Raw genomic sequence first — 15,049 nt, forward strand, 5'->3', positions numbered from 1 at the left:
AAGCCTGAGAGGCAAGTAAAACTTTTTTTTTTTCATCTGTGAAACAGGTTGGAAAAAAAGTTTTGCCAGGATAATTTACAACTTTATAAAAAGTGTTTGTTGTAGTAATACCCATTTTGGCTGATGTTCTAAATAACACTAAAAACATTTATGTTTTCCTCCAGGTGTGTTTTAATTTCTCCATGCACTCTAAACACAAGGTACATGTATTGTGTCTTAGCAAGTTATGTAACATTGCTGTCATGTCTTTCTTTTGGCTAGAAATGTATTTTAATCAGTGCTTCACCTGGAAGAAAACATGAATGCTTTTAATCCTATTTAGAACATGGGGTAGTGGTGCACTTCAGCCTCTTGTGGCTTGAGTATTACAACAACAAACATTAAAAAATATCCTGCCAAAACTTTTCACAGATGAAAAAAAGTAACTTAGAAAAATTATCCTGGCAAAACTTTTTTCCCCACTTGTTTCACAGATGGAAAAAAAATGTAAGGAAATAAGAAAGATTATCCTGGAAAAAAAACTTTTTTTTTCACCTGTTCTTAAGTTATAAACACTGGAGAGAAAACAATTTAGATCAGAGTTAGAAAATGGATCACCAGATTTTTTTTCTCACTTGCCTCTTAAGGCTTTTGTAGATTTATCTCATTGTAAATATAAAAAATATTGACTAGTGCAGCTTCAAAAACAAGGATAACCTATATGAAAAAGGGACACCACGAACATCAATATCTTGCAACTCAATTAAGAATCATTATTGGTTACATTGCAGGCCTGAGAGTACAATGGTAACACAACAAATCCATATGTAGGTTACCACAGATTCAAGGTATCAACATTCAGTATGGAATGTAAGACTGGACTAGACATTTGTTTTAACACATAGGATGTCATGTTTGAGTGAGTCGCATCGAGACAGAGCAGTGAATATGTTTACTTGTACTCTAATAATGTGCATATGAGTCATATCCTAGTTTTAATCATATCCCTCTATACACAATTATACTGTCATCCAGGTTTCTGATCAATGTCTGCTTTCTGTGCAATTGGGTTGTCAACTCCTTGACATACCCATGAGTTTTATTTATATCTGTGCTGACTACATCCTCAATATAATTTGAAAGAACATAATTTGGTTTATGCCTACATGGACACTTGCATTGTAACACTGTAATATTGCTATGCACTGTCACTCCTGGATTTTGGCTTCTTTATCTTATTGTCACTTATGGAACACAGGAGCGACAAGCAATATTCAACATCATCTTTAGTTTTGAATGGTATCAGACTTTCAGTATTGCTATGTACAACATTATTTTATAATCATATTGATTGTTTTTCTTATTAACTCTATGTCACTCAAGTTGAAGATGTGCATCTGCAAATAGCAGATAGTGATCAGAAACTCGCCATTTCTGTCTGAATATTCCAAATCATAGAAACCTGATCATGACAAGAGTACGTAGTCAGTAAGTATTAATGCGCCTACATTTTTAAGTAAAGCTTTTGAAAATAAGAGAAAACCATTTTGAATGGGTTTTTGAAGATCTCAGATAAAACAGCTCTGGTCAACATGTACAGACAGCTGACAGCTCTTTAAAGATTGTAGGGACCAATGAAATTACCACTTGTTTGACTTCAGATGCTGAAAGCAGTAATCGACTGGTTCAATCATTCAGTGTACTGAAGCCACGTTTGAGGGAAGTTTAAGGAAAAACAGGAAAAATAACAAGTCTGTCCCTCCATGACCCATCCAGCCAGCAACACATCTTTGTACAGCCAAGTTACAGTTTGACAAAGCTTCCGCTCCAGAGTTTTGGTCTGATACTCAAGCCACAAAACTGACTTTGTAATGGTTTGTTTCTCTGTGATACTCAATGTTTGATGTCATGTTCAAAATGGACACATTCAGCATAGGGTTTACCTTTGCTGAAATTTAAAGATGCCAACCAGCAGCTGCCATAACTTTGAGGTTACTATGAATGGGAGAGGATTAAATTGCTCTTTGTACAAGGTACTATCATGAAAGCAGGTATGATTGATATATATGGATTAATTTGAACGTTTTGGTGGACTAAATGACAGTATTCATTACCAGTAAGTAACCCATCCAAGTGAAGAGGATGAGGTAAAACATTGAACCATTTCATCATTTATTTTTATTCAGTAATGACCATAAGGGAAATACCTGGAATCTTACATATATGGCCTTTCAGTATCGATGTTCCATTCCTCCTCTCTTGCAGGTTTCACTCTTTGTTTCTGTCAGACACAAATGTGCACAGACCCACAAGTACACACCAAAAGACGACAAATTGGCTGTCATTTTTACTAGCCATGTGACCTCAAAAGCAAAGAGAAGGGAGATAATGATCTTAGGCTAAGGACGACTATTCAGACACACACACACACACACACACACACCTGTACACTTAAACTACACTGTCCAAGGACTTCAAGCTCTAGACTCACGGATCAAGGGAGACGGGCATGAAGATAGAGAAGGGTGACTGCGATTATCACATGACAGGCTTTAGCTGTCTTACACTGAGTTGATAAACTGTGATTTATGCATAAAATTAAAGTTGCTTTGATTAAAATTGTGGCACAGAACTGCACATCCTATACATACCCTCTCATAAATGAAATTAATGTTTTGTTGGTTAATTTATCATTCACTGGAGGGTTTTACAGAGCAGTCATCTACATAAAGCCAAGTGACACATTACGTATTTATAAACTAGACACATAATGGAATTGCCTCGCTTGCTTTCACCTTGTAACCATGCAAGGTATACTATACTGTACATAGAGTTGGGCATGGAAAACACACAATGGACATATTTGAACCACACAGGATGCTGCCATCAAACATTTGAATACCCAGTATTTTTTGGTTAAAGCACAGTAATTGTAAATTATGTAAATTCTAAAAAAATAAGCATGTAAGTAAACAATGGCAAAAAAATGGCATTTCCCCCCATATATTATCATATATAAATGATCTATATATAATTGGAAAATGCCTTGATCGCTCTAATCAGGTACCTGCAGCAGACAACATATATATTGTCTTAAAATTGATACTGGCATTGAATGTATTTTTAACATTTATGGGCTTAACTGGTTGACCTTTCCAGTACATCAGCCTTTAATAAAGCATCAATTAAGAGTCCCTTTAGGATCTGTGAGAGCTTGCCAGGTTCCTAAATATCGTGAAACACTCTAAGTTACAGTAGAGAAAAGCAAGCTATCATTTATCTGGGAAATGAGAAATTGCCAAAAATCCCCAAAGGTATAATTGAGCACTAATATTATCCAAACACATATCTCATTGAAAGAAGGTTTGGCAGGCCTTCTGTCTCTTAAAAACTATAAAGCCATAGCATAGATTCTAAGGCAGATTTAATGCATTTCCCTCAAGTCCTATCATCTTATTTTCTCAAAAGAGAATGCCTTTCTCTTATTATAAAATAATACAAAATAACAGGTCCCAAAGTGTGCTGATCCATCCTGAGACCTCTGACAAAATAATTAACAATTTGTGAGTTTGCTACAAAAAATTGTGAAAAAAAAGCATTGTTCCAGAAAGCAGTGATTCCCAGACTTTCAGCAGTTAGCAAGCAAAGTTATTTTAGTCCCTCTCCCTCATGGGCTTATACATTGACTGTGCTCTGATCCCTTTGTCCATCAGAGAGACAGAACATTTTTGGCCTAATGCAACTGGACCCTCGTTAATGACAGCAAATAGTCCTCTCGGCTAGATGACAGCAGCTGAGAACAATACTTAATGTTGACATCACTTGCTATGGGGATCTATTTCGGGTTTCTTCCTTTTATAGTGTGCTGTTGGAAATTGCTATCTTGCTCCCTAGATAAAGCACATATAAAAGCTTTGGAAGAGGAGGTTGACCCTCTGTGCTTGGGAATCACTTCCAATCCCTTCAGACTTTCAGCAAGTATCAGTTCACCTCTGAATCCCTTAACAACATGGCACCAAAGAAGATTGAACCAAAGAAACCTGAGCCCAAAAAGCCAGAGCCTAAGAAAGACGCAACTCCAGCTGCTAAGCCTGCTCCACCTCCAGAGCCAGAGCCTGCGCCACCCAAGGAGCCTGATTTCGATCCCAAAAGCATCACTCTTGAGTACAGTGCTGACCAGATTGAGGAGTTCAAGGAGGCCTTCACCTTGTTCGACCGCACACCGGCTGGAGAAATGAAGATCACATATGCCCAGTGTGGAGACGTGATGCGAGCTCTGGGCCAGAATCCTACCAATGCAGATGTGCTCAAAGTGCTTGGGAAACCACGGCCAGAAGACATGAGCACTAAAATGGTGGACTTTGAGACCTTCTTGCCAATGCTGCAACATATCTCCCGTGCAAAAGACAAAGGCAACTTTGAGGATTTTGTGGAGGGGCTCAGGGTTTTTGACAAGGAAGGCAATGGCACCATCATGGGAGCAGAGCTGCGTCATGTGCTGGCAACACTGGGAGAGAGGATGACAGAAGACGAGGTGGACAGACTGATGGCTGGACAGGAGGATGCCAATGGGTGTATCAACTATGCCTCCTTTGTAAAGCATATTCTCTCCGGGTGAAAGAGACATTTAACCATAAGGACCTCTGTTTTCTCCACTTTCTGGATCCTTGCTTAACATTTGTCCATTTAGAGGTGAGCATGTCACTTAGTCGGTGACATTATTTTGCTGTCAAAAGCTGCAGTTAATGTTCAGTGAAAAAATTACCTATGATTAGTTATCTTTAACAAACACTTTGAAATATAATGAAATGCCAGTGAGATATGGATATGGACATCCATGAAGAAAACTCAATTAATAAAGGAAATATGATTACAAACTGCCTCACAAATGTCATTTCAGTATACCCAACATTTAAATTTGAAGAGAAAATGATTCATGCAGGATTGCTGATAAAAGTGCTAATTTTGTCTATTCAACTTTTCACATCAACTGTGTTAATGTGATTAGGGAAAAGTATTGTTGGGACAGAAAAAAACAAATAGGATTTGGCTCCATCTGAAAATAGAACAGATTTGATTCTATTCTACTTTACACAAAGAGTGTTTGAATGAGCGTGCTTGTCATTGTGCTTCAGGGGCAGCTGCTGTGGATCAAGATATACTCCCACATTCTGGACACAGATACACACACACACATACACACATGCACACACACATCCAGTTCCCTTTGACAACTACAAGACAGGTGCTCCAAGGACAGGCCCTCATCTCTATTGCAGTGGCTGACAGAACAACTAGCTTTTTAAAGCAAAAGCTTAATTCTAGCATTATCATATTCGGTGAACAGTGTTTAAAAAACATGTTTATGTCTTAAGAGTTGAATTTTATTTAGTGGATTTAGTGGAGTGCACTGCAGTTGTAGTCTTCAACTATAAGAATGTGGCCACCTCATATCATTGTTTATCAAGCAAATCAGTACATCAACTTATTCATTTCTCATTAACTTTAACAACAGTCGATAGGAATACTCCCAAACATACGCATCCTGCATACTTTATGAAAAGCTTCTCAGCTGCATTAAGCAAAAAGACCCCTGATTAGCTTTCTTCAAAAGTCAATTGTGCTCTTTGCCTCAGCATCATTTTGCACGGAGTAGACAGCATTTGGCCTGTACGAGTTCATGTAATGGAAGTGGCGCACCATGGTTTATATAAGGGTTTGGTGAGAACAGTTGGTACTCAACTGCACGGACCAGTGAGCTGAAAGCGGTTGAAAGTTGAAAAAAAAGGTGCAGAATGGGGTTTTCATTCACAGTAGAGTTGACAGTACATCACATCATGAGAAATCACTTTTTCAATGTCAAAATCAGACACAGCTGTAAAAAAAAAATAAATAAATAAAACTTGGTTTGTTTGTGTAGTTGGGATTGTGAACTTTAAAAGCAACTTTCTGCAATTTACATTTCACAGTTCAAACAATTCTCAACAATATTCAAACCTTTATGTGGTGCAATACTGTACCATATAATACAGCTCAATCATGCAACAGTTCCATTTTATGTCTACCATGGAGAGGTGAAGTTCAGCTGGTAAGTATTCGAATTTGGATAACTCATTTGTTCATTTATTCATTCATGAAATCTCATTAATGGATTATGATAACTGAAATTTTGAACCCGATAGGTTCCCTAAAACTAACTATAATTATATATTTAATAATGTATAGATGCAAGTCAATTATATAAACCAAAGTGGGAGGGAACATTTGTTTCCTTTTAAGCAGTGGACAGGGATGACAGCATATGAACAATAACTGCACTGACAACAATTGCAGAAGACAAATGCAAACTCAGAGGGAGAGAAACACACAGAGGAAATGAAATTATTAGCAGCTAAAAAACAAAAATATCCAAGCCATGTGGTGCATCGATTTGGAACAGTGAATCATTTCACTTCAAATATAAACACATTTTTCTACAGGATGGTCAATATCACAGTAAGGGTCTACATATGCTTTTGTGCTTTGGAAAAATGTTGCCTTGTTAAAAGTTTACCTGCACTATCTTGGCAACTGAAGACCTGAATTTAATGAGTTAAGTAGATCAATTAAACAAAGACTGATTCAAACATTACAGGCAGGGGCGGCATGGGTCTCACTTTCAGTGTGGGGGTTAAATAATGCAGAGTGGCATTAGTTGGGTAAAGGTTGCTGAAGATGCTAGCAAGCAATAAAACCCAACACAACTCAAAACCAACAAAAACAAATGACATTCTACAATAATAATCCTACATGAACTCTTAAGTCAGACCATCTGTAACCTAGACAATAAACAGTAAACAACATAGACAATCTAAACAAGTCCCGCCTCGTTGTCTCCTTCTGACCTTGTCTCATAATCTCTGGGCTGACAGTCTGTAGCTGAAAAAATAACATTAAAAATACATATATATCATAAATAAGTAAAATCTTTGCAAACATCACAGTGGATTAAAAAAAAAACACAGTTTATAAAATCAGCCTGCCCCCCACCAATAGCAGATTTTATTTTCTGATAACTGCCACACCAATAAACTATACCACTACCATGTTTCATGACAAAATGATACACTATTGCTACTTTATATTCCTAAATAACTTTGCTTAACTTTGAAGGAATTTTGGCCCACTCATCTTTGCAGAATTGTTGTAATTCAGCCACATTGGAGGGTTTTCGAGCATGAACTGCCTTTTTAAGGTCATGCCACAGCATCTCAAAAGGATTAGATAGGATTCGATGCTGATCCTCCACAGTGCTGTAAAAGACTCATTGCAAGTTATCGCAAATGCTTGATTGCATTTGTTGCTGCTAAGGGTGGCCCAACCAGTTATTAGGTTTAGGGGGCAATCACTTTTTCACACAGGGCCATGTAGGTTTGTATTTTGTTTTCCCTTAATAATAACAACCTTCATTTAAAAACTGCATTTTGTGTTTACTTGTGTTATCTTTGACTAATATTTAAATTTGTTTGGTGATCTGAAACATTTAAGTGTGACAAACATGCAAAAAAATAAGAAATCAGGAAGGGGGCAAACACTTTTTCACACCACTGTACATGAAACTGCTGCAGTAATTTTTCCCCCTCTGCGGATCACAGGAAAATAGCTGTTGCGCTAGTTACTGCTAATAGGGACCAAATAAAAAAACAAATAAACTATTTTATGTATCCTGTGTATAAGTGAATGTAATGTAATGTGTGCAATAAAAGCATTATAACAAAGTATTGATTATGCATTTTACCATGAAGCAACCGCAGGAAGTACTGAATTGCAGTCACTGAGGGTAGCTTAGTAAAGGTTAGTTATTCATTTAGGTTAGAAATTGGTGTTAAAGGTCCAGTATGTAACATTTAGGAGGAGCTGTTGGCAGAAATGGAATATCATATTTATAAGTATGTTTTCATTGGTGTATAATAGGGAGCAGGTCCTCTTCCACAAAGGTCAACATGTTGCATGTTTCTACAGCCCTGATCAGACAAACCAAACACTGGGTCTAGATAGGGCCATTTGCTTTTTTTGTGTTTGTGCCACCATAGTTTGTTTGGAAGGGGAGGGTGATTCAAATGGTTGCAAACTGCAATTTCACCACTAGATGCCACTAAATGCTACATACTGTAAATTAAATGAGAGTCATTAAGATTGTCATAAGACCATAAAGTCTACCAGTCTAAAGCTTACTATGAACCATTTTCCCAATAAATTAACAATTGAATTTGAATGTGTGATAGCACTTTAAATGAACTGCGTTTAGAAGCTATTTTTGGCTTGAAGGAGTAGAAAGATGCCGCTAAATAGGCAAAAGTGGCACTTAGTCTATGCAGCTGTCAAGTACATGCAAAGGAGGTTCTTAGTGCACTGGGCATCCAGCTCCATACCCGGTTGAGAGGCAGATAGTAATTTAGACCCATCATGATTAATCAGCAGCTGTTAGCTTTAAAGTCCTTTGTCAAATATGTGGGCTCTTGGCTGAGAGGATCCACCAGCTTGTGTACATAAGTTTTAATTTTAGTTGTGCAGAACATTTTCTGTACAAAAGGTGGACACAACATGTTACATATTTATTGAGTGTGTCAAAGAGGTGATACCTCTACTGTAATTTTCATACCCATGTCTTCTGCCGTTGTTGTTTTAGAGTGCATTATATTAAAATGTCAGATATACAAACTGCTCTCTGCATGGCTCTAACAGCCCAGGTGGCTGCATAAAACACCACAGTACACACACACTCGCACAGAAATATCAAGTGGCATTTCTCATTTAAAGTGGTAATTTGTGAGATCCTCATATTTTGCCAAGGGCAACATGCGGTGTTTAGTGCCAAGCAGTTATTGCTGTAGCCATCTCACAGTGTACCTTATTTTTGGTGTCATACTGTGTAATACTGAGTACTGAGTTGTCTCTTACCATGAATTTACATTTTCTGCACTGATCTTGTCATCGTTGTTTTTCTTCTGCCAGAAACGCATCACATTTCATTGTGGGAAAGGATTTTTCATGGGAAAGATAAAAGCCAATATTAACCTTTCATGAACTGTAGATATTTACTTGAGCATCCATTAATAATAGCAACTAGTGAAATACACATTTATCTTTTTTTCTACAATATTCTGGGAACAGGCACAGTTTTCTAACATTCAGTTTAACACTGTTTAGCTCAGCAGTTACAAATTGCCATGAGAATAATGACTAAGATAAATGGCAACCTTGATTATAAAACAACCAGGAGTCAAAGAAGGTGTGCCAAGGTCAAAATCAGCCAGCATAATTTGTTGGCAGCCTATCATTTTTCACGAGGAGTAACAAACTCACCACTCTCTATTAAGAATAGATGAACTCATTTCATTTACGAAGGAGTCTGACTGGATTTTGAATTACAAGAGCAGGTCTCATTTATAGATAAGGCCTGATACTGTGTGAGCAAAAATCCTTTGTATATGATGAAAAGGAGTCATCTCCAACCTATAAGCTACAAACCCTATCAACTCTTTCACATTGCCCCATACATGATGAGATTGCTAACTCTGCTCAGTAGGCGAGAATCACTTGAATTCAGACACTTCATACCAGCCACAACGTGATTACATTAAACATAATATTTACGTTTGAGCTACACTTGAGCTAACTGTCTCAGCTCCTCATTTACAGATTTACAGGTCACACTGATGATTTGCAGTCATCTCATAGCTGGCACTAAATTAATAAAAACATACTAACACTGATATCTATGTCTTCACTTGCAAATTACAGCAGTTAGAAGTCAATATAATTAATTGTTTTTGGATGTGAGCACCATCAACTAATTCCTTTGAGGGTTCCCTTGAGATCGCTTTCAAAAATAACATCCCTACTCCTACGTGCAACAAAGTCACATTGCAGATTTCTAACACTTTGTGTACCATTACCATGAAAATCAGCAGCCCCTGAATTGCTGATATTGTCATTGTGATGCACAACACCACCAAGCTTGTTAGCTCTAATGACATTAGTGTGCATGTGTCCTGTTGACTGATGACAGTTAAGTAATCACACTGATGTTGTGCTTAAAATAAATTACAGTTAAGATATGTAATGCACCACTTCTTTGGTATAGGCTGATTTTGTCCATAAATTATGGTGGTATTCTCTCCTGAAGCTTTTGAGCTCTTAAAACAAAACAATTAGGTGGATTAATCAAACATCTGGTATTCTCCTGGGGTAAGTGCATGCAAAATCAAGGTGTTAAGCACATCAATTAAACATTTTATAATTATTTGTTGCATTTTTCCATTTCTAAATCACATCATGCAGGTTATAAATGGTGTGCCAATAGCAGAAGGGGGATGAAAAATGTGTTCCATGAACAAAAATGAAAAGCTCCTACAACTACAAACATATTTAGTAGCTTTCATGGTACCACCAGTCAAAATATATCTGAAATCTCAGGACCACAATTTGAAAAACAGTGTGAAGATAAACACAAATTTGAAGGATTTTCATCTAGTTTTATTTTGTGTTGTTTTAGATTGATACAAAACACATGAATAGAAAAATAACACGGATGATTCTCAATGTCAGTACAGTCTGTGGCCTTTTGTACAGTGTCCTTTATAGCACACTGCAGGCAAAGCAAAGCCTCTATATAAAAAACAGTCTCTATCCTCACAGCTGCTTTCATTACCGTTCATTCAACACACTGTGTCCAGGGATCAATACTTCTTCACCTTGTGCAGCCTAGACGCCAGATTAGATGCAGCTCCAAGGGCAATAATGAGGAGTGCTTCAACTTGCTTTTCACAAACACGTGAGTCTAAAGCATTTTAACCGATCTGTTTGAGAGAAATCAAGGCCAGGTGCTTTAGCATTACAACATTGTTTGTGACATTTGCACACGAAGAGAGACAATTTAAAATAAAGGAATCATTTTAAGCAATTAGTCCTAAATATGATATGATTCTATGTGATGGGATCAACCCATTACGATTCTATTTGGCAATTGACGGAAAATGTAAGTATCCTCTGAGAGTGCTGTAGAATTCCTGTTTGGTTTCATACAGTTGCAATGCAAATGAAAGACTGTAATTGGATTACACTATTTTCTTTACTATTTTACAGGGAAGTTTTCCCTTATAGTGCAAAATATGAAATTCTTGAAAAACATAATAGGAACAATAGATGCCATAAAATAAATGACTGACTAAATACTGTACCTCTGAAAAAATGGCATGTTTTAACTTAAACATACTATTTTATACAGTAAACACTTAATTTTGTCCTACACATTGATCATATGCAACTATACAGTATATATTCGGTAAGAAAATCTCTTCTCTAGGTAAAGCAAGTTTGATTTCAACTACCAGTGAGTGAATATGTATAATTCTATAATACCTTTGAAGCTGCTGGGGCAGTGCTCTTCCTCTGTGATTTATGGTTTGTATGGTGTTTTGGAATTCTCTCAAATTTCCCTAATGGTTTCCTAAAATACGTCTTAATTAGAGTGTCTCATTGCATTATAGGATGTTGAGAGGCAACAGAGAACATAATCATCAACCTCATTTGTCTTATTAAAAGTTCTGAAGTTAACTCTTGAATTGCAGAGAGAAAGCTGAAGTAAAGTTAGCGTGGAAACATAACTTAGGCCTTTATTGGTTCATTCTCGCCATTATGTCTTGGAAATGTATTAGGGTGCCTAATGAACCTGTGTGCCATCTTGTAGGCAGGAGCCCACCACCATTTATTTTAATTCCACTATATGTCTTAAAACTGAAAACACAACATTCACATGGTTTAAAATGTTTAACATGGAGATTCTTGTGTGTTTCCAAGAACACTACAGACTATACAAGGCCACAACAAGACTAAACTGTATCTCAAACGCCTCATCAATCCGTAGAACAGAGCTAACACTAAGCTGTGTTTCACCTTTAAAAAAAAATCCTTCATTTGACATTTATTATTCTGGCTGGCCTATAAATAAAAATAATTTCTTAGCGAGGACAAAGTTTTTCTGCCAGTTCCATGCCTGCCCATAGGGAAGGTGAGCCCTTGCCTAAACCTCCAGAGATGTCTCCTTTGACATCCTCAGCTGCATGAGGCTATTATTTTTCTGTAGTATGTGCTCCTCGACAAGGAGTCAAGCTGACAGTCATGCTGGAACTTAAAACCTCAGCAACTCCTATCAGAAGAAAACAAGCAAAATACAAGTCTGACTTGTATGTCTGAAGTTATTTCAAAAAATGTATTCAAAATGTCCTTTTATTGTTTAATTATTTTCATTCTTTTTTTTCTGTCATTTATTTATTTTTATTCAATAGCATGCTGTAGAGAGAGACACAACAGATTGAGAGAGGGTTCGACCACATGTTATAAAAATCCCTGCTTGTATTCTCTTGGTCTCAGCATCTTAACAATTGGATGCAGTGTGGAAATACAGTATAATAATTGCTAGGGAAATGGTGTAAAATAATTGGTCTTACATATTCAGAAGAAAGTTTAAATGTAACATTCACACTAAAGTAACTTCAGACAATACAATATATCTTACAGCACTAATTAGACCTTCATTAGACCAATACTGAGGTCAATCTAAATACAAGAAGTACATTTTTTTCACTAAACCGGAATTATTTTTTCAGTTCATTGGTATAAAAATGATAACATTATCATCCGCATATTACTTTGAAGTTAAAAGAGAAGTCCCTGGTCATTATTAAGTCCATGAGCTTTCAAAAAGCGCTTTGATGTATTGTAAACAATTACATAAAGATGAATATGAACATATGTTTGCATTTCTAGAAAAATATGAGGATCTTGTGGGGATAAACACAACACCATCAGTTGGTAAACCATATTTGACAACCTGAAGACTGTGGATACAAATGTTAATTGGCTGCCTGTTGGCAAATTAAGGTGAATGGACATATTCATTTAAGATTTCATTTTATTGTAAAGATGCATCTAAACCAGTGTTTCTATGTTTGCATGTGGGTGTGCATACATCAACAAAGATATCAATTTCCAAACTGCTGTGTTTTGAAACCCTTTATAAAAGCTCTCAGCTTCTCTGTGTTGGAGCTGCATAAAAATGCAGGCCCTTGCTAAAATATCAACTTTACGGTCTACAAAGTAACACTTTTCAGCCTGTATACACAGAAAATTGCTAAAATATCACACAAACAGGGAAAAATGTTGAAGCCATGTGCCATGAACATTCATGTCAATCACAAGGAATTAAGTTATTTGGCTGTATGTTGTATTGATGTCTCGCAGTTCTAGAGGGGAACACTTAATGTAAATCTATGTCCTCAGGTCTAATCCTAATTGAGTGTTCTAGACAGTGTTTTCCTTATTTTTTGCCGTAACTGAGAAACCATTGTAGGGATTACAGACACAGCCTCTGGCCAAAACATCTAAGTAGTACTAAGAGGAAGCACTTTCTTACATTTCTCATTAAATATTGCAAATTGACTTAGCTTCAAGTCTAGTTTGATTTCCATGGTGAGACTGACTACATCCTCACTCACTGTGTTTTTTTTCTTTCTGTTCCTTTTTCCCATCACAGGTGCAGACTATCAGTCTACAATTGTACTCCTGACCCCCAACAACTACCCACCGAACCTGTGTCATACAGTTTAAGAAAAAAAGGGTAAGGAAGAAATGACACAGTAAAATACAATTAATCTGCTGAAGGAAACTTCATTACAGCAAAGAAGATGCTGATTTTTCCCCTCCTTTTCCATGTGGAATTAATTTCTTTTGATCAGTAAGCTTTCTGAAAAATACATTAAATATCAGCATCAATGGTAGCCACAAGGGATTCAAAAAAAACTTCCAGCTGTTAAGTTCCTCTACTCAAACAGTGGTGTTTGTGATGAAGTGATTTAGCTGAGAAATAGCCTCTGAACATATTTGCTGTGGATAGATACACTAGGTGGATTAAGTGAGAAGTAAATGACAGCAGCTGTTGCGGAGACAGAGTGGACAGATGACAGATGTCCACCAAACTGAAAACCACTTCAATCTCACCTTAATGCATTTGCACTACTTAACCACCAAGCTAGGCCTCACATTATCTAGAGTCAAAGTTTGATTTATTGGGAAAAATCTGTTTGCACAATAATGGCCCGCAAACACAGTGGTGCTGGCTAAGGTTGCTGCACCAGCATCTGTATGGACCATTGGACTTTCCACTCTCCACTATAATCAAAATATCTCAAAAAGCAGATGCATCAGTACTCATAAAACGTACAAAAGTTTACTTGGGTTATTATTCTCTATTTTTATTTTTAAGATTTGTTGGTGTCCTGGGGTGCCCTGGTAGCAAATAAAATAAATGCCTCAAATAAAGGCAAAAAGACCCAAAAACTAATCTAAAAAAAAAAAAAGAAAGATGGTGTCCTAACTGAACAATACCGCCACAGAAAGAGAAAGCATTCAGCACTTGGCCTTATCAAAGTAATAGTCATATGTTGCTGTGTTATTCTCTATTCAAGTATGTGTTCTTATTTAAAGAATGATTGTCTCCCCCAACTGATTTCAGAGCATCATCCTCATTCAAGCATCTCATTTGAAATGTCACATATGTGATTGAACATTCTGATGTGGGGGCTGAAGAAGCAAAGTTGCCTTGTTTCACAATTTTTAGATCATACCTTTTTAGCTCTAGTCAAAGGATCAATAGACAGCAAAGTTTTTAATCAACATTTTAAAGTGGAAGTAGAGAAGTTTTGATCGTAACAGAATATAGTAACCTTCACTAGTGCTCATTTTAGAAATTACACGTTGCAAGTATTGTTGGAAAGCTAGATGGTGGCTAATGAACTACCACGCACGCGTTGTATGCAGTAAACTGCAAGTTAATGTTAGCTAACTTGCTAACATCTATGGGAAATCACAGTAGTAAGCAACAGGCTAGAAAAGCAGTGAAGTAAAACTTTTAAATTAGGCCTTGTAGATCTAATATGAGTGGAGATTCAGCAACTGGATTGCTTATTTCTCCTCTCAAATTTGTTCAGAAATAGATTTTGGTGGACTGTGAAATAAGTACAACTTCATT

The 15,049-nt window shown here is 36.8% G+C and overlaps 1 protein-coding gene across 1 annotated transcript; it reads left to right on the top strand.

Moving 5' to 3' along the window:
- Positions 1-3,901: 3,901 nt before the first annotated feature.
- Positions 3,902-4,856, top strand: LOC122865923 (myosin light chain 4-like). Its single transcript, XM_044174962.1, has one exon. The coding sequence runs from the start codon at positions 3,989-3,991 to the stop codon at positions 4,595-4,597; it is 609 nt and encodes a 202-aa protein (XP_044030897.1). The 5' UTR covers positions 3,902-3,988; the 3' UTR covers positions 4,598-4,856.
- Positions 4,857-15,049: the final 10,193 nt, after the last annotated feature.

The sequence above is a fragment of the Siniperca chuatsi genome, linkage group LG18 (genome assembly GCF_020085105.1).
Source record: "Siniperca chuatsi isolate FFG_IHB_CAS linkage group LG18, ASM2008510v1, whole genome shotgun sequence".
Classification (NCBI taxonomy): Eukaryota; Metazoa; Chordata; class Actinopteri; order Centrarchiformes; family Sinipercidae; genus Siniperca; species Siniperca chuatsi.